This window comes from Furipterus horrens, unplaced genomic scaffold (assembly GCF_987537825.1).
Source record: "Furipterus horrens unplaced genomic scaffold, mFurHor1.1.pri manual_scaffold_1, whole genome shotgun sequence".
Lineage (NCBI taxonomy): Eukaryota > Metazoa > Chordata > Mammalia > Chiroptera > Furipteridae > Furipterus > Furipterus horrens.
In genome coordinates this window covers 203688263-203713518 of record NW_028327171.1, presented here as the reverse complement: position 1 = coordinate 203713518, position 25256 = coordinate 203688263, and the positions used below count along the sequence as shown (strand labels likewise).

General features: G+C 48.4%; 1 protein-coding gene across 1 annotated transcript in view; it reads left to right on the top strand.

Moving 5' to 3' along the window:
- The window catches only part of TNS1 (tensin 1), a 215614-nt gene that overhangs the window by 52513 nt on the left and 137845 nt on the right, over positions 1 to 25256 (top strand). Inside the window, exon 3 of the mRNA XM_090283637.1 lies at positions 2185 to 2222. Coding sequence (XP_090139763.1) covers positions 2185 to 2222 — 38 coding nt within the window. The remainder of the gene's footprint in view (positions 1 to 2184; positions 2223 to 25256) is intronic.

Genomic DNA, 25256 nt, shown 5'->3' with positions numbered 1-25256 from the left:
CACTTTGGGATGCCTTTGTGGTTGAATATGAGATGTTGGGGGGGAGCGTTGTTTCTCAGGAAAAGTGTGGTGGTGGACATGATTAAATGGGGGTGCACATAAACTCCAGGGGAGACTTTCAGTCAGGTCCAACTGAGCCAATATCTAAGCCTCTGCTGTGTACCAGGCACTGTGTGGTGTGAGTGTGTGTGTGTGTGTGAGGGAGGGAGGGAAAGAGAGAGAGAGAGAGAGAGAGAGAGAGAGAGAGAGAGAGAGAGAGAGAGAGGAGGGAAAGAGAGAGAGAGGGAGAGAGAGAGAGAGAGAGAGAGAGAGAGAGAGAGAGAGAGAGAGAGAGAGAGAGAGAGGAGAGAGAGGAATGAAAGAGATCCTTCCCTTGAAGGAGCCCAAGGAGGCGGTGGGAAATGTGTTCTATAGTGGATGAGGCCTTGAGAAGAGAGTCCAGGGCTTATTCTGGAGGGTGTGGGGTTTGATTAGAGGAGGAAGAGAAAAGGCCCCTTAGTTTGGAGGCAGTGACCCAGTGGGGAACCCTCCTGGCTGGGAGGCTGGGAGGCTGGGAGGGCCTTTGGAGCTCAGGCCACAAGGCCTGAAGCTTGGCAAGTCCACATTCCACCAGCAGAAGGGAAGGCGTGGGGGGTGGGGCTGCTGGTGTCAGAGTGGAAACACTGCCTAGAGGGGAGTTGCCACCTGGGATAGTGGGCGTAGGGGGGGAGAGAGAGAGAAGCAGAAAAGCTAGCCAGATGGGCATGACTTGGGTGGCCATGGGTGGGTATGTCCTGACGTGGCCAGGGGTGGAGAAGTCCCTGAGCTGGGCTGGCTGGTGGGGTCGGAAAGCCTGGCTCAGCACTGGCTGAGTCACAGGTCTGAGCTGGGGCCAGAACTAGGTTTGGGGAGAACAAGGTCCCAGGGTAGAGCTAGTGGCCAAGGTTACATCCCAGACTCCATCCAATGTGCCTCCCAGCTTTTCCCAACTCCCTTCCCACAGATAAACCAGAAGTCATCTGTGCCTCAGTCTTTTCTGCGTTCTGCTAAGAATCAGGTTGGCTCAAAACTGGAAAGGGGATTGGGGGGGACTGTGGATCCAAGAGGCCAGGACAGCTGGCTGTGGCCAGGGGCTGTGGCAATCCCAGGTTTGGGGTCAGGGCAGCTCTCCTGTCTCCCCCTCCTCAGTGCCCTCAACCCACCTGCCTCAGTAGGTACTGGGCAGCCAATTAGGCCAAGTCAGTGCAGAAGCTCAGCTCAGGGACTCTTCACCCTATTTCTGGGACCTGGTGGGGAGGGACCACCAAGCCCCTGGGTGGAGAGCCAAGGGTGGGCAGGGCTAGGACATTCCAAGCTGAGGGAACCCCTTGGAAATTTGATTCCAGCTTCTGGTAGTGAGAGGTAGGAGCAAATCCTATGTGTGTATGTATGTGTGTGTGTGTGCATGTTTCAAGTCATGTACGTGAACGCTTCTGAATCTGTGTGAGCATCTGTCCACACGTCTGTGTCCAACTGCACTCTGAGGGTCTGCGATGAAAACTGTGTGTATTGATTCCCTCGCCTCCCTCCAGTCAGAGGTTTCTCCTTGGGCACGGGTGTGCATGTGTGAGGCTCTAAGTGTGTATGGTTATGTGTGCACGTATGGCTGTGTGTATTGGCGTAAGTGGTTATGAGTGTGTGTGTGTGTGTGTGTGTGTACGGGTGTAAAAGTGTATGTGTGTGTGTTCACGGGTCTCCTTCTGCACCATGAATTGGGTCCGTGTGACTCTCGGAGAGTGAGTTGGGATGGTGGTTCCTCTGTGCCCGCTGCCTGCTTCGTATGTGTAAGGGGAGAAGGCCCCTTATTCCTTGGCGCATTTGGCGGCTGGGGCCTGGGTGCGGGCCACCTCAACCGGTGGCAAGAATCCAGCAGGGGACCAGGTCCCCACCCCTCCCCCTGCTCCTCCTACCTTCCCGCGCGCCCGAGGGGCTCTGGTCCTGGGGGCTCAGTGTTTGCCCGGCCAGGGGTCGGCAGTCCCGGGTATTCCCGCCTGCAGGCCCGGGGGAGCTGCGGCAGCTGCCCCTCTCCGCCCCTCCGCCCCCTCCTCCCTGCGTCCCTCCTTCCCTCCCGAGCGCGATTGCGGGCGGGGTGGGAGGAGATTTCGCCGGAGTTTCCATTTCATACCTCGCGGCTAAACTTTCTTTCTGTGTCTCGCCCTCTTGCAGTCTGCAGCTTCTCCTGTCATCGGAAATGCCAAGCCAAGGTAAGGGGCCTCGCGGGCCAGCTGGCCCCGCGGGGGTGGGGGGGTTGCTTAGGGACAGGACGGCTGGGGTCCTGAGATTGCAGCGGGGGCGTCAGTGGGGCGGGGTCGTCCCCTCCTCCTCTCTTTGTTTATGCAAAGCTTTAGGGCCCGAGCGGGCTCAGGTCAAGGTGAAGGCGAGGGCCGAGGGCCTGGGGGTGGCGTCGGGGATCCAGAAGAATCCGGGTGGGGTGCGCAGCGCACAGTCTTGCGGCTACTGGAGGTGGCTGGTGGGGACTGAGCTCCAAGAGAGGGGCCTTTGAAGGTATTTCCCCTAGTTCTCAATGGGGGTAGGGGTGTTGAGGGGGAGGGGATGCATTTCAATTATTCTGCAAGCCACGCAGAGCACTGGTTGGCCCAATTTAGGCAGTTTAGAAAAACTTGGGCTGGGGCCACAACCACTGGACTGGAGGGCAAAGGGGATAGGTAGGGGAAGTGAGGGTGAGGTGGAAAAGGGTCGGAGGTCAGTGTCGCGCTGGTCCTGGAGCCTCTTGAACGATCATCTTCTTCTCTTTATTGGCCAGGTCCCACTCTGTTCCTCAGTTTCCCCATCAGTGTTTCAGAAGGAAATTCTGAAATAATCCATCAGCTCTGGAGGTGGAAATACTTGGCCTTAACCTTTGACATGCAGCCAATCTCTGCCCTGTCCTTGTTACTGCTTATGTCCCCCCTGCCCTCTGATCCCGACCTTTGAGTTCACACTTGCTCTTTCTGAAAGGAGTTCATTGAATGGAAAGCAGGGGGGAGGTGGGGGGGAAGGGGGGTGCTTCAAAAGGGAGCATGAAGCAGCTGAGGTGCAGTATATGGCACATCTCATGCTCTGCCTCTTATGAGCTGGGTGACCTTGGGCGAGTCATGTAACCTCTCTGAGCCCCCTTTTCATCCTCAAGGATACAAGAATAGGAAAAGGCTGTTATGAGGATGAGATGGGATAACATGTGTGCATATCCCAGCACAGTATCTGACACATGCGGTAGGCGCTCAGAAACATAGCCATGGATTATTATCACGTGGGAGCTCCGAGGGCCAAGTGTTACCATGGAGAATGGTGCTGATGGAGCAGGCAGGTCTGCAAGGGAATCTGCTTCTTTCTGGGTGACCTTCTCAGGCAAAGTACACAGCCTTGCTGGGGGCAGCTCCCTACCTGTAAACTCCAGGTTGGTGGGTTCTCCTAGCAGAGCGCCTGGCCCACAGCAGGCACATCTGTACAGTTTCTGCCTTTTCCTCATCTTCCGGCTTTCTGACCCCCTGAGCTTTTTTTTCCTTAAGTGGGGACTGCGTTTCTGCTTCTGTCTCCATCTCCCTCCTTGTTCTCCTCATCCAAGCAGAGTTTTTCCACCCTTTACCCCAGAACCTTCTGGTGTTCTTGCTTCTTCCCAGTTGACTCGCTCCTTACCCCCCTTGCTGCACTGGTTTCTCTTCTTAACAACAAACATTTGTACAGTGCCCTAGGCCTTAGAAAGTACTTCAATGCATTATCTGATTTCATTCTTTTAATTCCTTCGGAGCATAAAAGAGGCGGAACGCTCTGTAGTTTTACAGATAAGGAAACTGAGGCACCCATAGGTTGAATGATTTTCGCAAGGTATTGTGATGTAATTCCTCACTCATCTCTGTCCCTGGGCCTTTACACTTTCTTCTAATTGTCCCAGCAGCCATTTTTGGATTCTCACCTGCCCCTCCCCCCTTGCCTCCCATCTCTTGCAGTGGATACAGTTAGAAAGGATAAGGGGCAGTGAAAGGCCTGAGTAGGGCCAATGAGGTGTCCGAAGACGCCTAGAGGTATGATGGAGTTGGCCTCTTGTTGTACAGTCACGTCCTGTGTGGAGACAGAGGGGTGCTGAAGGTGACTTCTGAAGGGGAGGTAGCCTGCCTAGCAATTCTGACACATGTTGGGGCTCAGGATACACCAGGCTACAGCAGTACTGCTCTGCCCAGGCAAGGCCAGCTGGGAGGGGAAAGGTGGACTGGCAGGGCAGTGGCTGGACAGACAGGTAGGGCTTGTTATAGGATTTTCCTCTATAGGAAATGCGACCCACTGGTGGTGTGAGCCCCACCCCGCTGGCAGGTCTCCCCGTAAACCACAACTCTTACTACTGGCCTGCCTTTTCCTCTTGCTGGGAAAGGCGATGTGAGCCCCAGAGTACACAGCAGAGCTCTGTCCTCTGCATTTTATAACCAGGTCAACTTGGAGGTCCTCTCCTCCATCCCCCTACCTCAATCAAGACAGAACTCATTAAACAAATGTTTCCTGAGCTCTTTTTGTGTGCCAGACACTGTTCTAAGGTGAACAAGACAGATAAGGCCGTCACCCTCATGGGACTGATATTCTCATAGGGAGATAGAGAATAAATAGGCAAGTAAATCATGCGAGGAAATGAATTAAGAGCAGTGGGTTAGAGAGGGATTAGGCTTTGGTGGCCCAGGAAAACTTCCCAGAAGAGATATTGTGTAAGATGACACCCAACTGATGTTACATGATGATCTGAGAGATGAAAAGAACAAGTGCAAAGGCCCTGAGGTGAGATGAGCTTGGCAGGCTTGAAAGAAAACGTGTGGTGGAGAGTAGTGAGCAGTAGAGCGGTTTTGAGTGACATGCTCTGTTGATCTCCCCTTTGAAAAGGCCACTCTGGCCTTGAGCAGGCACTGGGAGATGGGCCAAGAGGCCATCGATGTTGCCCAAGTGAGAGAGGCTGGTGGCTTAGTCCACGGCGCTCTCAGAAAAGACTGTGAGAAGGGGCCAGGTCTGGGATGCATTCTGGGGTAAAGGCCAGAGCCAGGCTGATGGATGGGATGTTGGGTGTGAGAAAGAGAATGGGCTCAAGGATGTCTCCCAGGTTTTTGGCCAGAGTAACTGAGTGCACGTGGTTCCATTTATTGTACTGAGATAGATGAAGTGTGTGAGAAATTTCTAGGAAGAAGGCGCCAGGATTTCGGCTTTGCTTGGTCTCTTATTTCACAGTTCTTCTTCCACACGCTGGAGATTTCTTGCTGAGGTTGGTCCTCTCTTGTCCTCTCAAATTCAGCCTGCCTTGGCCACCCCTCCAGTAAGTGGTTGGTTCTGAATGCCTTCCTATCACCTTCTAGACTGTTCCTACAGCATGAACTCATGGCTTGCAGAGCCGCTATGTTAATTATATGTAGCAATACAATGTAACAAAGTATCCCCAAATTAGTAATTTAAAGCAGCAACAAATGTTTATTATCTCATACAGTTTCTGTGCCTCAGAAATTTGGGAGCAGCTTAGCTGGAGGTTCTGGCCTGGAGTCTTGAGGAGTAATAGTCAAGATGTCAGCTGGCCTGTAGTCATTTGAAGGCCTGATTGGGGCTGGAGCATCCACTTTCAAGGTGGTTTATTCATGTGACTGACAGGTTGGGGCTGGCTCTTGGTGGAAGGTCTCAGCTTTTTGCCACACAGACCTCTCCATACGGCTGCTTGAGTGTCCTTACAACATGGTGGCTGGCTTCAGAGTGGGTGATTCAACAAAGCGCAAGGTGGAAGCCATAATATCTTTTATTTGCTAGCCTGTTATTTCTACAATGTCCTATGGGTTACGCAGGTAATGCCCATTGCATATGGGAGGGGACTATATAAGGATGTAAATACCTGGAGGCAAGAATCAATGGGTGCCCTGTTAGAGACTGTCAGCCACACAGGCCCGGAGAGAGTGCTAGGCTGACCTGGCTCCTGGGAGGCCATGGGGGTGGGATGGGGATCAAGACATATCTGGGCTTGAACTCCACTCCTGCTGCCTTCCAGCTCTGTGAGCTGGGTTACGGAGGATTAAATGCACACCTACATACAGTAGGTACCTTTCTCCTTTTCTGGAATCACAGGTGAAGACTGGAAAGGAGCCCAGATAGTCTGTGCCTAGTTCCTTGCCACTTAGACCTGCTTGAGAGAAAATGCTCAGTGCTAGTAGAAGAGGGGCCTCAGTGCTCAGCTCAGAGTAGATGTTAAATACATGTTTATTTCACAAATAAGGGAAGAGAGATATGTTGCATCCTCAGCTTCTAGAATAGGGCCTGGTCCATAGTAGAGGTTCTAACAAAGGAGTAAAGGAAGGCAATAAAGAAAATTGAGAAAAAAAAGAGGTTTTTATTTAGGGAGAGATGGGTGGGAAGGGGGGACAGATAAGAGCAGGAAAGAGGAGAAACAGCAAAACCACTTTTTAATTCCCTTCCCAAAAGCCCTTCTATGTCCTGACAAAGAGACGCTCCAAACAGTAATTCTAGGGATGTACATTTTCTAGTTGGGTTATAACTCACATGCTTCGAGTACAAAAATTGATCAGTTGGTACATATACATGAACCAGATCAGGATCTAGAACATTTCTAGCGCCCCAGAAGCGGCCTATGTGCTCCCCTTCAGGTCAACATTCCCCAAAGGTGATTGTTATTCTTGCTCGTACCATCAGAGATTAGTTTTGCCTCTTTTTGAATTTCATATAAATTGAATCATACAGAATGTTGACTCTTGCGTCTGGCTTATTTCACTCAACATTATGTCTGGGAGGCTCATCTGTGTTCATGTGGGTAGCAGTGCTTCATTCTTTTTTATTGCTCTGCTGTATTCCCTGTGTTGAATCAACCACAATTTATTTATCCGTTCCACTGTTGATTGCTCTTTGGGTTATTTCCACTTCTGGGCTGTTAGGAACAGACTTGCTCTGACTAGTGAGTCACCTGCGTCTACACAGAAGTGTAATACACACAACATTCCCCATCACCTTCTCAGTTTTGTGAGGTGGGCAGCGCTCAGGGGAACCCCGCTTAATAGGTCCCGATTGAGGTCCCGGGAGGGTAACCACCTTGGCTAAGGACATCTGGGCACAGTGGCCTTCTACACAATCCTGGCACTGCCCTGGGATAAATGGGTGGAGAGCAGCTGAGACAGAGAGAATGAGAGCCTGTGACAGCAACAGAGACCCACGGAAAGGAGGGGCTCGGACAGGCCCTGGAAACTCACCCCAGTTCATGGAAACCCCACTCCCAGCTCTCTTCCAACATCTCTCAAAGGAAGCTCATTCTAAGCCTCCCTTAGTCCCCACCCTTATGTCACACAGGTTCTTCTCTGTCCCCACTTGTTTCTCTCTTCTGTTGGGGATTTAAAATGAATGGCCCAGGATTTGTCTTCCACTTTATGGTAGCACATGCCGTGTGTACATACATAGCAGATTTTCTCCTGTTTGTCTTTTTTCCTCACGCCCCTGCTGTGTGATTCTGCAGTCTCCAGGCACATTTTATTTATGTATGCATTTATTTATTATTTTTAAAGGAGACTTTTAGAGTCATTTTAGAGTTCCAAAAATGTAGAGATAACAGGGAGTAATTGCATGGCCCACACCATTTCCTCTACTCCCCAGACACATTTTTGAGAAACACTTCTTAAATTCCTGATTTGTCCCTTGTTTTGAAATAGCTGACAAGAGCAGTTCCTTTCAGCAAAATTCTCGTCCATCCCAGGTCAGATAAGAGTTAAATGAAAGGATCAGGCAGCTGCTGGGCAGGTCAATCACCCATCCCTGGGCCTCTGGGCAGCTCCTTCTTACCTGTTTGGCTCTCTCCTACCCTCTTCCCTGGCCTAGCACCTCCCTGTCCCAAGTACCAGGTGGGGGAAGGAAGGAGGCTGTAGCAATGACTTGGTCTCCTCCTCTGTACTATAGGGGTTTAAATCCCATTATTTAAGCTTGAAAGAAAAGGAAATCCCATAATTAACCCTCACCTTTCAGTCACATGACACATCACCTTTCCTGCTCTCTCATAAACACACCTGCAGCCTTCTTTCACAGTTGTGTTGGGGGCTTGTTGTATTCTCCTGCTACCTGGAATGGCCGGGTTGGGGGAGGTTCAGGGCCCCAGGACCCATCTATTGCTCTGAGCCCAGCTTTAAGCTCTTTGGCTTTGGAAACAGAATATTGAGTTTAAATCCTGATACACCAGTAACTGACTGTGTGACCTTGGACCTCTCTGAGCCCTAGTTTCCTCGTTTGTAACATAGGGATTATACTAGGACCTATTTTATAGTGTCCTTGTGAGCACTGTGAATGATAACCCAACCAAAATGCGAAGCTCAGAATTAAGTGGTCAAAAAGTTAATGATATTTATTATTTTGTATTCCTCCTGCCTTCTCCTAACTCATTAAAGGTGGGGAGAATCTATGAGACCAGCAAAGCTGGCTGAGGGCCTGGTGTCAAGAACTGGATTCTAGCATATGTTTTACCTCTCTCTCCCCATTTTCAAGGAAGAGTGAGGAGATTATATGCCTTTTGCTTGTTTTCTTGCCTCAGGGTACCTGAAGTCTATGGCAGCATTTGAGACCTGGTGTGTACATTAGAATTGACTTTGTGTCTGGGTCCTACTTCCCAGAGATTCTGATTTAATTGGTTTGGGGCATGACCTGCTCATTGGGATTTTTATTTATTTTTTAATTGGGATTTTTAAAAGTGGTAAGCACTGGTAAGAGTGTCAGATGGTAGAAGCATTCGGAAGACAGTTTGACCATTCTGTAAAACCTAAACATACACTTGCCGTATACCAGCGCTTCCACTTCCAAGTGTCGACTCAGGGATATGGAAATGCGGCCACAAAAAGACTTGTACATAAATAGTGAATAGCTTTATTCACAATAACCCCAAACTAGAGAAACCCAAATATTCCATAACAGGTGGACAAACATACAGATTGTGATATAATGGTCCAGCGGAATACCACTTGACAATTTAAAGGAATGAACTAGTGTTAACAACATCGTGGATGTATCTCAGAAACACTGTGCTGAGCAAAAGAAGCCAGAGCCCCAAGGTGGACTGGATGAGTCCATTTCTATGAAATCCTCCATAAGGCAAAACGATCATGACAAAAAAAGCAGATTAGGAATTTCCTGGAACTATGGTGGTAGGAGGTGGGATGGCAAAAGGATGTAAGGGAGCTATTTTTGGGTGATAGAAAAGGTCTCTGTCTTGATTGTGGTGGTGTTTATGCAGGTTTATACATTCCTCAAACTCTTTGGGCTCTATGCTTAAAAGGCATGCATTTATTGTATGTAAATTATAGCTCAGTAAAGTTGGTTTGAATAAAAGCTTCCCAGGTAGGTCCCCTTTGCAGTCACATTGGAGAACCACTGGTCTTCCGCTTCTGGCGTCCCACCTCTGTCCTTGCGGTCTTGGTCAGCACCGAGTACAGCGCTCAGTGTGTAACAATGCTTTCTGGGCTCAAGGGCCTTTCTTACTTTTTTTTTTGTAGGGGGGTAATAACTTTATTGAGGTATAAATTGCACACCATAAAATTCACCCATTTAAAGCATACAATTCAATGGTTTAATTTGAAAGATTTTATTTATTTACTTTTAGAGAGAGGGGAAGGGAGGGAGGAAGAGAGGGAGAGAAACATGGGAGAGATACATCGATTCGTTGCCTCTTACATGACTCCAAATAGGGACCTGGACCACAACCCGGGCAGGTGCCCTGACTGGGAATCAAACCAGGGACCCTTTGGTTCACAGGCTGGCATTCAATGCACAGAGCCACACTAGCCAGGGCCTTTTTAAAAATTTATTTTATTTTATTTGTTTATTCAAGTCGATGGTTTTTAAAAAGTATATTCTGTGTTATATGATGATCATCAGTCAATATTAGAACATTTTCATTGCCTTGAAGGAAAACCCCATCCACTACAGTTATCACTCCTCAGTCCCTCTGCCCCTTCTCCCACCCCTGCCCCTGCCCTAAACAAGCACTCGTCTACTTTCTGTCTCTACCTATTTCCCTATTCTGGAGATTTCATATAATAATAAAATAATAGAATGTATGGTCTTTATGATTGGCTTCTTTCACTTTCTCTAATGTTTTCAAGGCATATCCTTTTATGGCTGAATAATATCCCATTGCATGAGTATATCACATTTTGTGTATTCATTCATTAGCTGATGGCCATTTGGGTTGTTCCATTTTTTGGTTAATATGGATAATACTGTCATGGATATTCATGGACAAGGTTTTGTGCTGATGTAAGTTTTCACTTCTCTTGGGTATGTACCTCTGGGTGGAATCACTGGGTCATGTGGTAACTCTGTGTTTAACTTTCTGAGGAAATGCCAGACTGTTCCATAGTAGCTTGTATTAGTTTTCTAGGTATGCTGTAACAAAGTACCATAATCTGCCTGATTTAAGATAACAGAAACTTATTCTCTCACAGTTCTGGAGGTCAGAAATCCAAAATTATGGCATGGGCAGGACCCTGCTCCTGAAAACTATAGCAGAGCCTTTCTTTGACTCTTCCTATCTTCTGGGGGTTTGCTGGCAATCCTGGGTGTTTTTGGGGTTACAGATGCATCACTCCAATCCTCTGTCTCCAAATGGTCTTCTCTCTGTGTGTCCTCACTCATCTTTTCTCTGTGTCTGTCTGTCTCTGTGTCCAAATTTTTATAAGGACACCGGGCGCATTGGATTAAAGCCCACCATAATGACCTCATTTTAATTTACCTCTTGATTAACTTGATGAACTTGAAGACCCTACTTCCAAATAAGGTCACATCCTGAGGTACTGGGGATTGGACTTTGACCTATCTTTTTTGGTGGGGGAGACGCAATTCAGCCTATAACATAGCTTTACCATTTTACATAATCACTAGCAGTATATGAAAGTTCTGATTTCTCCATGTCCTCATGAACACTTATCTGACTTTTTGATTACAGTAGTTTCCCTCTATATCGCAGTTCACTTATCGTGGCCTCACTGTATTGCGAGATTTAAAAAATATTATATTTAATTATTTATCGCGGATTTTTTGCTATATCGCGGGATTTTGCGCTACTGTACAGTAAACCTAAAATAAATGTAAGATTCCTACTTCGCGGGTTTTCACCTATCGTGGGGAGATCTAGAATGTAATATCTGCGATAAGTGAGGGATCACTGTATAGCCATCCTAGTGGATATAAAGTGGTATCTTACTGTGGTTTTCATTTGATTTCCCTTATGACTAATAATGTTGAGCATCTTTTCATGTGCTTGTTGATCATTTGCATATATTTTTTGGAGAAATATCTATTCAGAATCTTTGCCCATTTTAAAAATTAGATTGTCTTCTTTATTGAGTTGTAAGAGTTCTTTAAATGTTGAGGATACAAGTCCCTTATTAGATATATGATTTGAGGTCCCTCCAGTCTGTTGGTTGTTTTTTCACTTTGTAGCACAAAAGTTTTAAATTTTGATAGTGAAATTTATCCATTTTTTTCTTTTATGATGTTTGCTGTTGGTGTCATATCTAAGAATCCATTGCCAAAGTCAAGGTCATGAAGATTTGCCTTTATGTTTTCTTCTAAGAGTTTTATAGTTTTGGCTTTTACAATTAGTTCTTCTAGCCATTTTGCATTAATTTGTTATATATGGTATGAGTGAAGGGCCAAAATGTATTCTTTTAGGTGTGCCTATCCAATTGTCCCAAAACCATTTGTTGAAAAGATTATTCTTTCCTCATGGTATGATTTTGGCAACTTCGGCAAAAATGTTGGCCATAGATATAAGAGTTTATCTCTAGACTCTTAATTCTGTTTCACTGATCTATAAGTCTAGCCTATACCAACACCACACTATTTTAATTACTGTTGCTTTGTAGTAAGTTTTGAAATTGGGAAATGTGAACCTTCTAACTTTGTTTTTCTTTTTAAAGATTTTTTGGCTATTCTGTATCCCCTTGAGTTTCCATATGAATTTTAATATCTGCCCATCAATTTCTACAAATCAGCCAGCTAAGATTCTAATGGGGATTAAGGTGAATCTGTAGCTCAACTTGGGAAGTCTTGATATTTTAAAAGTAGCAAGTCTTCTGATCTATGAGCATGGGATGTCTTTCCATTTATTTAGATCTTTAATTTATTTCAATACAATTTTGTAGCTTTCAGAGTACTATAAGTTTTGAACATTTTTGTTAAATTTATTCCTAACTTTTTTTCTGATGTTATTTTAAATGAAATTGTTTTCTTTCTTTTAAAACTGAATACTATTTATTTTTTTAAAAAATTAATTTTTTGTGGGGACTGAAATTGTCTTCTTACTTTCATTTTCAGATTGTTCATTGCCAGCATATAGACATAGATGGATTTTTTGTATTTGATTTATTCTACAACCTTGATAAATTTGTTTATTAGTACTGATAGTTTGTAATGGATTCTTTAGCATTTTCTGTATACAAAATCATATCATCTTTCAATAGAGATAGTTTTACTTCTTCCATTCCAACCTGGATGCCAGCTATTTATTTATTTATTTATTTACTTGTTTATTTATTTCCTAACTGTTTTGGCTGGCCCCACTATACATTATTGACTAGAAGTGGCAAGAGCAGAAATCCATATCTTATTACTGACATTTATTTATTGATGTAAATTGATTTTTTGGTTGTTAAAACAACCTTGCCTTCCTGAGATAAATCCTATTTGGTCATAGTATTAATTCTTCTCATTGTATGTTGCTGGGTTCTGTTTTTTTATTTTGTTGAGGGTTTTTGCTCCTCATTTCATAAGATACATTGGTCTTTGGTTTTGTTTGTCTTGTAATTTATCAATTTGGTTTTGGTATCAAGGTAATACTAGTCTCATAGAATGAGTTGGGAAGTGTTTGCTTCTCTTCCACTTTTTGTAAGAGTTTGTGCAGAATTGATATTGACTCTTGAAATGTTTGGTACAGTTCACAGGTGTAGCCATCTGAGCCTGAGCTTCTCCTTGTGAGGAGTTATTTGATTGCTAATTCAATCTCTGTATGTCCTGTAGGTCTCTTCAGATTTTCTATTTCTTCTTGAGTCAGTTTTGGTAGTTTGTATCTTATTAGGAATTTTTTCTTTTCATCTTAGTTATCTAATTTTGTGGCATACAGTTGTTCATAGTATTCTTTTAAAATTCTTTTGATTTCTGTGAGGGCCTTAATAACACCCCCTCTTTCATTCAGAATCTAGTAGTTTGAGTCTTCTCTCTTTTTTCTCTTGGTCTATATTGCTATAGGTTTGTCAACGCTGTCCACCTTTTCAAAGAACCTGCTTTCTCTCTTCCTCTTACAGGGTTTTGCATTGTAATTGCTTTGTTTACAGCCACTGTTGAGTGTCCTTTGTGTGGTGGCTACTTGATCCTCATCTCATTGAATCCTAGAAAAGCCACACAGATGTCATTGGCCATACTTACTCAGTGGGAAACCGGAGGTGGAACACTGGGCACTAGTCGTGCAGTTAGCAAACAGGGGCCCTGGGGTCCTAGCTCAGGCCTGAGCAGCTGTCTCCCAAGCCTATGGCCTCTCACTACAGCAGGACAGCCCCCTGCTCTACTTTAGGCTCTACTTTCTGCTGCCGTGACTTGTTTTCTGATCTCTAAGGGGAAGAACCATGGTGTCAACCTTCCTTTGCATCACCTGTCAGTGGGCTTCAGCCTCACCTGGTGGGCCCATTAAGCATGTCCCTGCCACCCTCACCTTGGATTCAGCGGATCTGGGCTTGGGCCCAGTCATCTGCATTATAATCTAACACCTCAATGATTCTGAGGCTAGGGTCCCCTGACAACACTTGAGTAACCCGTGTTTGTCCTTGGAAACTCCTCAACTCCACTGTGTACAGGTTCCCAAGAGGACGCTGGTTCCTCCGACCTCTGCATTCTCCTGGCTTTTGCATCCCCACTGCTTCCTCTGGGCTCAGGGGTCAAGGTCTTGGGTGGGAAGCCTTTCTTCTCTGCTTTATAAAAATTTACAAGAAGTTGTAACAACCAGTCTGCCACCCAAGTCTTCGTAAGGTTCTCTCTGAGATAATAGAGTGTAGGACCTTCAGGGGTTAATAAGTAAGCCTGGAGTTTGTCATAGGCAGTCTGTTAGTGTGCACACACACACCCTGCTCCCCATGGGGGCGAGGGAGCAAGGCTGGGGGAGAAAGTGACACTGAGCTGTGACAGTCTTCTCATTTTCCTGGAATGTGGTTCCCAAAAGGTCTCTTATTTTTCAGCATTTCTGACTCTAGGGCTGTGTAAACATCACATGAGGGGGTTTGCTGCATCTGAGAGACCAAGGAGCTGGTGCGGGGGAGGGTGAGAACCACCGATCAGGGAGAGAAGGACAAATAAATGGGAGATAGAGAATTAGAGCCAGAGAGGGAGAAAGGAGAGGGAAATCTGGGGCTCCTGTGAACACAGGACACGTGGTGAATGGTGTGGGAGGGAACAAAGGCCAGCGGTTTCCCACTAAGGGTGTGAGGGATCTGGTGAGGGCTGGAGTCTGTGGTACAAGGAGGTCTGAGGGGTCAGCGTGGATCAGGAGCCCCGTCAGAGGCATGGGAGGGGAAGGAGTGATTCCTGGACCCTTGGCCGTGCCAGCTTCCCTGGCTGCTTTTAGCTTTTAGCTTAGAGGTCTGCAGTGCCTGCTGGCGTTGGCTAAGCAAGGGGAATGAGGGAGAGGTGCGCTCCTCTCTTGTGGGCATGGTGAGTCTGGCAGCTTAGAGTTGCAGCCCCTGCCTCCTGGGCACCTGCCTTTGCCTGAGAGGAGCTGCTGGTCCTGGGGAAGGGCCCTGAGTTGCTGCCCAGAAGCCAGCACTTGCTCCTGCTCAGCTCTCCCTGGGGGCCAAAACTCAGTCTTTACTTCTGAGCCTCCAAGCCACTGACCTGGAATCATTTCCAGAGCCTGAATGTCCTGAGAGGGGGCCTGGGGGAGTTTGAGCCCCTCTGGCCTTGGGCTCAGGTTGCTCTTGACTCTGCCATTGATTGACCTGAGCTATGTTATATCAGACGAGTCATTCAACCTCCAAAATACGGTTTCCTCATTGGTATGAAAATGGTGACATTGATGCCAGTCAATCTTGCAAGGTTGGTGTGAGGATTAGAGAAAAGGTAGGTAAAATCCTGACATGTGAGAGGTTCTTCCTCAATGGGTGATAACTCTTACTCTATGATCTGAAACCCAAGGATAACAAACAACTTAAGTGCCCCAGAAATCCACCAGCCAGCAGGCCTGGCTGGCTCCACAAGAATGACTGTGGTCCACACTCCCTTCCCCTTCCCCCTTATTGATTCTTCCACCTGCAGTCACCTGCTGGCCCCTGTGGTCACCTCCTGGCTCTTTCATCCTCCTCTTTGTCCAGGATCTATGAGGCCCCACTCCCTCTCTCTGAGGCTTCTGGGCCCTGGCTGATGAGTGACTTGGCCAATTGTTCCCCTCCACCCCCCACAGCTGGCAGGCTGGGTGGGATGTTTGCGGGGGGTGGGGGGCCAGTTAGAAGGAGAGGGGTGTGTGTGTGTGTTCTGGGGCACAGTGGAGCACAGAGCAAGTGACAGATTAACCTCCTGGCCTGTTTCCGCTTGCTGGGCTGGAGCACCCAAGCGAGAGTGTCCAGAGGTGTCTGGGTTCAAACTGGGTTCTGTTCAAGGAAGCAGGGGAGGAAGGTCACCTGTAGGTCATACGTGATTGGAGGAGCAGCAGAAAAGCTCCAGTGCCCTCTCCTGCTCTCGGAAAATCACACTGGCTTGATTTCTACCATGAATGCCCACCTGACAAAGATCCTCTATCCTTGCACAGACAGGACCCATTTAATCTAATTCTTACAACAATGCTAAAAGGTAGGTATTAATGTAATCCCCTAGGTCGCAGAGAAGGAAACAGCTGAGAGGGTTGAGCAGTGTGTTCACACAGCCAGGAAGGTGGTGGAAGTGAGACCCAGGAACTGAACCCAGACTCTCGGACATCCCCAAGGGGAGAGTCTGACCTGAAGGTGGTGTGGTGAGAAACCTGAACCAGTGCTCACACTATCTCTGTAAAGAGGCAAGCTGCTTTGCCTCTTTGCAACTAGGGTTTCTATGCCGTAAGAGTCATAAAAACAGTCCTTGCCATGTAAGATTATTGCGAGTAATTAAATGAGTGAATGCATACAAAGTGCTTAGATCAATAGATAAATATTAGCAATTATTATTATCGCTTTTCTGAGAATGGTGTCCCAGGACAGAAACTGTAGTCCGGTTGGGTAGAGGAAGTTCTGCATTACTAAGCCCGCCTGAACCTCCAGGAAAGACAGTTAGAATGGGCCCCGCTGGACTGGGCTGTCTTGAGAGATGATAAGCTCCCAGCTGCCGGGGAAGGAGGTTGGACTGTGGGGGCATTCAAGGTCTGTTTTGTTCTAAGATTTTGGAGCACTTGAGTCAGAACTGAATTTCTAGCCTTCCCCCGCTTTTTATAGCTGAGTGATCTTGGATCGTTTTCTGAAGTGCCCTGATTCTCAATTTTCTCATTTATAAACCTGGCTCATAAAGACCTTCCTGCGGAGTTGTGGTGAGGATTAAATTGTCTTGATATGGAGAGAGTTTCCAGCTCCTGGTGCACAGTAGCCAGAGATTTGTGACAGCTGGGGTGGTGGCAGTGGCATCATGGTTACTGTCATTAGATGCTGAGTCTAGCTGTCCTCCAGGTGATGATCCCAGAGCTGGAATAACTGTGTGTCCTACCTATGTCACCTTTTCCCTCGGCCAGGTCTGTTTGCTAGGCTCCCCGAGTGGTCTGTGTTCTTCCTCTTCTGCTCTTGCAGCCGGAGCAGCCCCTGTCTGATTCCCTGATGCATCTGGGGACCTTCCCACGCTGCATCCCATCCCATGACTTAATTCTTTACCCGACCTTTCGCCCTCATTCCGATCCCTGTTCTGTGTCTTCTTTAGGACTCACTTAAATTTTTTTACTTTGAAATGATTTTAGACTTACAGAGAAAATGGACCCTTTGCTCAAGTTCCCCCAATGTTGACCTCTTACGGAACCATTGCACAATTGCTGAAACCAGGAAATGAATAGTAATCAGATGCTACTAACTAATCCACAGATTTTAGTAGAATTAGGCCAGTGTTTCCATTGCTACCCCTTGGGGATCCAGGATCCAGTTCTGGATCCCACGTTGCATTTAGTCTCATGTCTCCTTAGCTTCCTCCAAGCTGGGACAGTTTCTTAGTTTTGCTTTGTCCCTCGTGGCTTTGGTGCTTCTGAGAGCACTGGTCAGTTCTTTCGTAGGATGTCCCTGAGTTTGGGTTTATTTGATTTTCTATTTCCACCATTCCTTCTACATTTATTAATTGGAATTCTGCTATGTAGAATTGTCTCTTATTCCCCATTTGTTTACTTATTCAATTCTTTTTTTAATGTCAGTATGGAGCTTGGATAGACACTTTATTTTTTAGGTTATAATCCAATGTTACCATTATTTTTCTTGGGTCAGATTGACCCAGTTATTGCTATTGGGAATTTCTTTAAGTTTTTGATCTCTTTGATTTATTCCCTGTTAGGGGTCTCCAGAGAAATAGAACCAATAGGGGACAGGCAAGCTTGAGAGCTGTAGGGCAGGCTGGCAGGCTGGATACACAGGTAAGAGCTGGTGTTGCAGTCTTGAGGCAGAATTTCTACTCCAGGAAACCTCAGTTATTGTGCTCTTCACCTGATTGGATGAGGCCCACCAACGTACTGACGGTAATCTCCTTTATTTAAGGTCAGCTGATTGTAGATATTAACCACATCTATAAAATAGCTTGATGCAATACTTAGACCAGTGTTTTGATTTAGTACTGGGAACTGTAGTCTAGCCAAGTTGACACAGAAAACTAACCATCATACCCACCCATTCTGTGGAAAGCTTTTCACATGTCAATCTGGGTGCGTAGATGGAGAAAACAGGGGTCCCATCAGGCTGGTTTGGGATGAGAGTAGGCCATTCTGGTCCAGGCCTCTTTAGTTTCCAGATCTGACCTTTGATTCCTGCCCTCTGTGAGAGCAAATCCCTCCTTTCACCTGTAAAGTGGGGGAATCATTATGGTTCTGGGGTAAGGGGTGGATTGAGGAATCAGAAGAAGAATTTTAAATGTCTGCCTTGGAAGCCTGAGATGGAACACCCCCTCCACAGGGCTTGGCTTCAGGCACCTACCAGGACTTGCAGCTAGCCTCTGGAGACGCACCTGGGGTACCCTTCCCCTCTAGGAGAGGCAGAGGTGCTGTTAGCTGCAGTTCCTCTCTCTGACCTGATCATTTGGAGGAGGGTAATCAGAGACCGAAGTGGGTTAACCACAGAGGCCAGGCAGGAATTGTGGCCTGTGGGTGCACGTGCCTCGTTTTGTGTGTGTGTGTGTGTGTGTGTGTGTGTGTGTGAGAGAGAGAGAGAGAAATATCCTGAGGTCATGTGGGGAATAACTGGAGATGCAGGGAAACCTTCTGGGACTGACTTTATTCTTTTAATTCCATACAACAGGCCAAAAGATCCCATTGTTTTGCTCACCATTGTCACTCTCTGTCCTAGCTAGCTACCTGCCACAGCCCTGCAGGGGGTCACAGCTGCCCAGCAAGGCTCTCTGATGGGCAGGCTTCCTGAAATTCTTCAGACTGCTGGTGTGGGTGGTGGTGGTGGTGGTGAGAGGCCTGGCTTTCCCAGAACTGGAGCAGGAGATGTGAAAACTAGGGAGTGAAGAGCTTTCGTGCAAGGGGAAAGCCCTAGATATATCTCCAAAGACCTCCCTGCTGAGGCAGCTTGGCCTTCCTCCCACCTCCCTGCCTCTCAGCTGTCCTCCTTCTTTCCATAAGGGGAAACTGAGGCCCAGGGTTGTTCCAGCTTCGGTAGAGGAGTGGGTACCAGATACAATCACTGAGGGTAACTGGATTATTTTCTTAGTCTCATGGAGGACAACCAGGGAGGAAACAGGTTGAAACCACAGCTGGAGGGAGTTGGTTAGTTGTGAGGAGGTGCCTTCTGGCAGTGGGGAGCCAGGAAAGGGGCCCCAGGGGACTGGACTGGGATCTGGAGAAGAGAAGTGGTGTGTGTGGCAAGGGGAGGGCCTAGCCTGCCTGCACTGGTGGCCTGTGAGTCTGTAGGGGGCAGGATAATGAGCGGAGCTGCAAGGACATCTGAGAGTCCCATCCTGCCTCCTGCTAATGAAGGAAAGACAGCACAGGCCAATTGTGCCCCCGTAAGGCCACATCTGTTCTCACGCCACCCTGGAGTCCCCCGCTGTGCAACCAGCCTCTGGGCCGTGACAGGTGGGACTGGTGTCAGTGAGCATCCTTGGGCAGCCTCAGTTTCCTCATCTGTAGATTGGAGATTAAGAAAGTAATCTCTGTCTCGCTGGTTGCTGTGTGGAGCTTTGGAAATGGTGCACATGGTGGGAGGAATGTCCTATTTCTGGCCAGGATATAGATGGGGGGTCTCCTTTGTGTGAAGTTGGCACTCCTGCCCCGCACACACTGGGTGAGTCAGTGGAGGCCTGGCGGTGCCTCTCAAGACCCCTTTCCCGGGGGTGGGTCCCTCCAGCAAAGGGAGTCCTGCTACTGCTCTCTGCAGCTGCTTCTCTCCCTTTCGCTCCCCTCCTCCCGCCTCCCCCACTTACCCACACGTAAGGATGATAAACTCTCCGCCAGCTCTGAATAGGGCCTGACCTCAGCGGCGAGGCATCTCCCCATGCCCCCCACCGCCAGCCACTGGCCCTGCATTCCTGGAGAGGATGAGGCTGGGCTGCTGCCACCCACCCCTCTCGGCCTCCTTTGTCCTGGCTGCTGCCCACCCTGCTGTTGCTTCCTCTGTCCAGTCCCATCAGAGCCTTGACCACCAAAGGGACCCCCTACGGATCTCAGATAGGATAGTTAATAAGTAAATAATAATAAAAGTGGTTACCATTTATTAAGCAGTTAGGTGTCAGGTTCCATGCTAAGCATGTTACATGGGTCATGTCAATGAATTCTGAAAACAGCCCGTAAGGACGTTATTTTATTTTATTTTATTTTTTACTCCATAGCTGAAGTTGTTATTATTATTCCAGTTTTAGCATGGACAGGGAGGAGAGGAGGGTAACCTGAGGCTCAGAGAGGTCAAGCTGCTTGCCCAACCTCACGCAGTTAATGAATGGGTGGATCCAGAACCGCTGTGCTGCTGAAGTCCCAATACCTGCTCTCCACCCCCCACCCCTGCCCCCAGCAGCTTGAAGCTCCCATAACCCTGATCCTCAACACAGGACCATGGGCCTGAAAGAAGATACAAGAATGGGAGGCAGGACTTGTCTTAAGGGTTGGGCCTCCCTAGGACATCTGAGCTGCCAGGAAAGATGGATGGGGATCTCCTGGGTGCTGAGAGCTCAGTAGAGGAAGGTTTATCATTAACAGCCCTCTCCCCATTTCCTAAATCTGGGAAGTTAGAAACCCAGGCCAAGCAGGCAGCTCTCTCCTGGGTGCCGCCCTAACCCCTTGGTCTTCAGGCTGGTTTCAGGCTCTGATGGACAATGAAATATTTCCCCTGTGAACCTTACATTTTGAGAAATTATACTAATTTCTCCATTTTTATTAATCAAACACATTTGACTACCAACTAGAACTTCCAGGAGGCATGGAATAACCTACATTCCTGTACTGAGTTGGTGTACTTCCAGCCCAAAGCTCAGAAGTGTGATGTTTTGAAATGTTGACCGAGGCTCACAGCCTTCCATTTCTACCTTCCAGATTCACTAGTGGTCTAACCTGCATTCAGCTTGCTGCAGTCTTTCCCTTTCTGCCACTTCTGTGTAACAACTGTTCAGGCACCCCAAACCTATTGTGCAGCCCTGGCCCTCCCTGCCTTCTTCTTTTTTCTCTCCCTCCCACACATCGCATCATTTTTGTCTTCCTTTCCAACTCTTCCATTGCCTTATGCTCCTGCTTGGCTGGTGACCTGCCTTGTCTTTGAGGTTCAATTAGCAGGCTTGGGTGTCAGAGACACGTGGGTTCAAATCCTGACTCTGCCCCCCCCCCCCACTGGCCTTGGAGTCTTGAGAAGCCACATACCCTCTTTGAGTTAGGTTCCCCATCCGTAAAATGGGTGCAGTGATGTCTACCTTGGAGGCTGTGGGCAAATGGGAGACTATGGGAGCATAGAGCCTTTGATGAGCAGCTCCAGCTGCTGCACCTCCCCATGATCACCCTTTGTGCCAGCTCTCTGCCCGCTGCAGTCCTGTCCGTCCTCAGTGGCTGATGTCTTAGGGTAGTGGCATGCCTGCACGTGCAGGATGCGGATGAGATTTTGGGCAGAGGGCGCATGACTCTGCAGGGGACTGTGTGTCAGCTTCCATGCAGAGGGTGTCCGGTGAGCTTGCTGGCTTCCCAGATGCTGTCGGGCGTCTTCTCTGTTCTCATTTTACCGTATCCGTCATCACCATCCTACGCTATGACTTCCTTAAAAAAAAAAAAAGACTTGCTTCTCTAACCTTTTACTCATTCTAATGATTGAATTTATGGGCTTAATCTACAATTCTATATTCGTAATTCCTTCCTAAATGCAAAAATAATAAAATTGTTGAGGCATGCTTCCAACTAAAATCATCTTGCATACCACACTCTAGGAAACATGGATAAGATAAGCCCTGCCCCCTCCTACTTTGAGGTGGGCTTAATTCTTTATTATGGGAGATTTAAAACATACAGAAGTAGCAAGAATAGTATACTGAGCTCCTTTGTACCCATCCTACTGCTTCAACAACCATTTATCTTTCCCTCCTTTTTTTGCTGGGGTGTTTTTAAAGCCACTCCCAGACATTGTATTATTTTACTGTAAGTATATATCATTAATAGATAAGGACTTTTAATTTTAACATTACTGTAATACCATTATCACAGTCAACATAATTAATAGTAATTTCTTAAGAGGAGCTAATACGGAGTCTGTGTTCAATTTTCCCTGATTATCTCAAAAAATCTTGTTTCAGTTGTTTTGAATCAAGCAGATGAACTTGGAAACTATGCTCTAGCCTCTCTGTCTACAGTAACCATGTATCTACATATATCATTGCCTCTGTCTTTTCACTAACCTCTGGTGACATGGGATCACTGTTTCCTTAGTTCCTGTCCTTCTGCTTTCCTTCCCTTCTCTCCCTGCGGCACACATTTCCCTCCAGGCTCCCAGCTGCAGCCTCTGTCCAGCCGGCTGTGAAGTCCAGAGTCCAGTAGCCCTCTCATTCCTAGCTTCCCCTCTCTGGCCTTGGGCTGCCCTTGCCATTGCTTGTCCCCAGGAAGGAAGGTGGCTCTGGAAGGAGAGACTGCGGGGAGAGTGGCACTTTGGGGTAAAGTTGGGAGTCAGTGGGGAGCTCATGTGCCTGCCTCCCTTGATGCCTCATCTGATAAATACCATGTCCCTAAGATGCCCATGTAAGGGTGCCTGGCTTGCTCAGAGCAGGGGTGAGCGGGCAGTGCTGGAGGGGCTGGCCCTGGGGTCATGCGGCTCTGAGGAGCGCTGCTGCCTTTCAGGGTGGCTGGCTGGGGGTGGCCAAGGCTTTGTGGGAACATGACCCCTCTTTCAGCTGGGCTCCCCTCTGTGCATCCCCACCCCCCATACCCTTGCACTGTTTGCTTTCATTGCCAGCCAAGGTCCTGCCCTCACTGAGTCTGGACTGTTGGGCTCAAGCTTGGGCCACTTTTCTGATCCTTCCTGATCCTATCTCTTTGGGGCTGAGAAAGTTGTGCCCCAGAGTTCCTGGGGCCTGCTTCCTTCCCTCCTCCCCTGGCTTCCTTCCAGGGCCTCATGCCTCAGCTCCGCGGGCTGGTGCAATTGCCTTCTGGGCAATTGAGGGGAAGGGGGTACTTGGCTCTTCTTCCCAGCTTTCCCTCTGAGATCCTGGGCACCTTAGGGGCAGCCCCAGTCCTTCTCAGGGCCTCCTGTTCTCCTCTGAGAAATGCCCAAAACAGCTCTTGACCTCATTGACTGAGTTGTCTAGAGGGACACCTGAGAGTTAGTTGTGAGTGTGTTTGCGTGTGCATGTGCATGCATGCATGTGTTTGAGTGTGTGTGCGCACAGACTTTAGAACTGTGGCCCAGAATGTGGATTGGGCTCCAAGGTGAGGAAGAGACTGATGTGAAGGCTGCCTGGGATCCCCAAGGTCCAACAACGTTCTAGCTCCTTGCCCCTGCGTACGACCACATCTTCCGTCCCTGCTGCCTCTCACCTTTCCATATCTCAGGTCCCACCTCCATGTCTTTCTGTCTTTGCTTTCTCCTTTCTCTCTGACTCTTCTCTCTGAGTCTGTGTTACCCCCTCCCTTCTTCTGTGCCCCTCAGGACTCTGTATATTTGTGCCTCATTTCCTGAGCCTCAGCCCTTTGTCCTGACCCTGCAGCCCTTTGTCCTGACCCCCTCAGCCCTAACAATGACATAATTGGGTTGTGAAGAGGGCTGGTGAAGTGAGATGCATTCCCTAGCAGGAGGGGCTCCTTCAGCCTCCCACCCCCCCGCCTAGGTTCTGTCTGGGCCTTGTGTGTTTAGCACCTGAGGCTGCATAGGGTGTGTGTTTGCCCAGCCTGGAGGGACTGGAATGCAGGAAGGACAACTTGTACTTTAGCCCACTTCTCAGAGGACCTTCTCTCTTTCCTGTGTGGATGGTTCTGAGGGGAAACTGAGGCACAGCAGGCCTGGGGTCAAGATGCAGAACGGAGGGGAGCGTGGCAGGCTCACGGCCAAGGTGTCTGTACTGGCGGCGCCAGCGTCTGGGGCTCCTGGACGGCGCTGCGGGTGGGTGGAATCCACAGGCGTGAGACACTGAGGCCAGAACGTGCCGAGGATGCTTGGGGCCGCTTATCTCGGGCCAGGAATGCACTGCGGTATTATTAGCCTCTGGCCTTTGGAATAACCACCCGGGTAGCATGGCAGACACCTGTCCAGCTCTGCCTGCCCAGACCACCCGCGGGTGTCTGCACTGATCTCCTGTGGCTGAAGTCCACGCATGTGCCTATATGTGTATGTGTGTGTGTGCATGCATGGGAGTGTGCATGGACCCATGTGTAAATATGTGTTTGGGCATGTACCTGTGTGGGTACAAGTGTGTGTGTGTGTGTGTGGTGTGTGGGTACCTGTGCATGCATGCATGAGTATGTATGCGTAAGTGTGAGAGTGCATGATTGTGTGTGCCCCTGCCTGGGGTGGGGGTGCAGGAAGCCCTGAGGAGGTCTAGGGAGTAGGAAGAAGGAAAGGACTGAGGGGAGGCTGATGGCTCTGTCTGGGCATGACGCGGTGAGAGTCTAGGAGGCTGGATAGGGGAGGAAGGAGGCTGGATGGGAGAGGAAGGAATGGCACACAGATGTGCAGGGCACAAGAGAGGCAGCTGGAGCACTTGGGGTCTGAGCCGCTCCCGTTGGTTGGAACCTCGAAGGCAGAATGGTAAAAGGTCCTGAGGTTAGGTGTCCTGCATCTGAGTCCTGCCTCTGTCATTCACTAGCCTTGTGACCTTGGGCAAGTGGCTTGATCTTTATGAGACTCAGTCTCCTCCTCTGTATGAAGGTGATAATCATCATTGGGAAAAAAATCCCGTGCCTGGAACATCCTAAGAACTGGACGAATGATACCACATCACCATCATCACCATCATCGGCATGATTACGGACCCCTCTGTCTGTCTTGCATCTGGCCTTGGCAGTTCCTCGCTGGCTGGGACCCTCAGGCAGGATGGGCAACCCCTGGCTGATTGGTGATGAGATGGAAGCCCAGAGAGGGCACAAGACAGGCCCAGGGTTACCAGGGAGCCGGGCGTAGCTGTAAGGATCCAGGCCTCTGGGCCCCGGCCCCGACCCCTAGCAGCTCTTGCCACTGTGTTGCACTGTCTTGTTCGTATTCCTGGTAGTGCTTCACCAGGCTAGAGAGGTAAGGAGAGTCTGGCAGCCTTTCTCACTCAGGTCTGCTGCCACAAACAACTCAGGACCTATCCGTTCATTGTGAAGCTTCTTACAGGCCTGGGTTTCTACTCCTTGTCTTAACTGCCCTCCTGTGAGACTTCTGCTTTTGAGCTCCTCGACCCTACCATGAATCCTGGCTCTCCGACAGAGAGCAATGAAGCCCAAGGGGCTCCAAGATCCTTGCTTCCTCACCCGGTTCTGTCCATGAGAGTTGGCCATCTGATTCTGGACTTGGGTCCTCATATCTGCTTGGGCTATCCCAGCTTCACCTTCTGCTCCTGACTCTGGCCAGACAGGACCACTCCTAGGAAGCATTGGGCCCATTTAGAGCCAGACC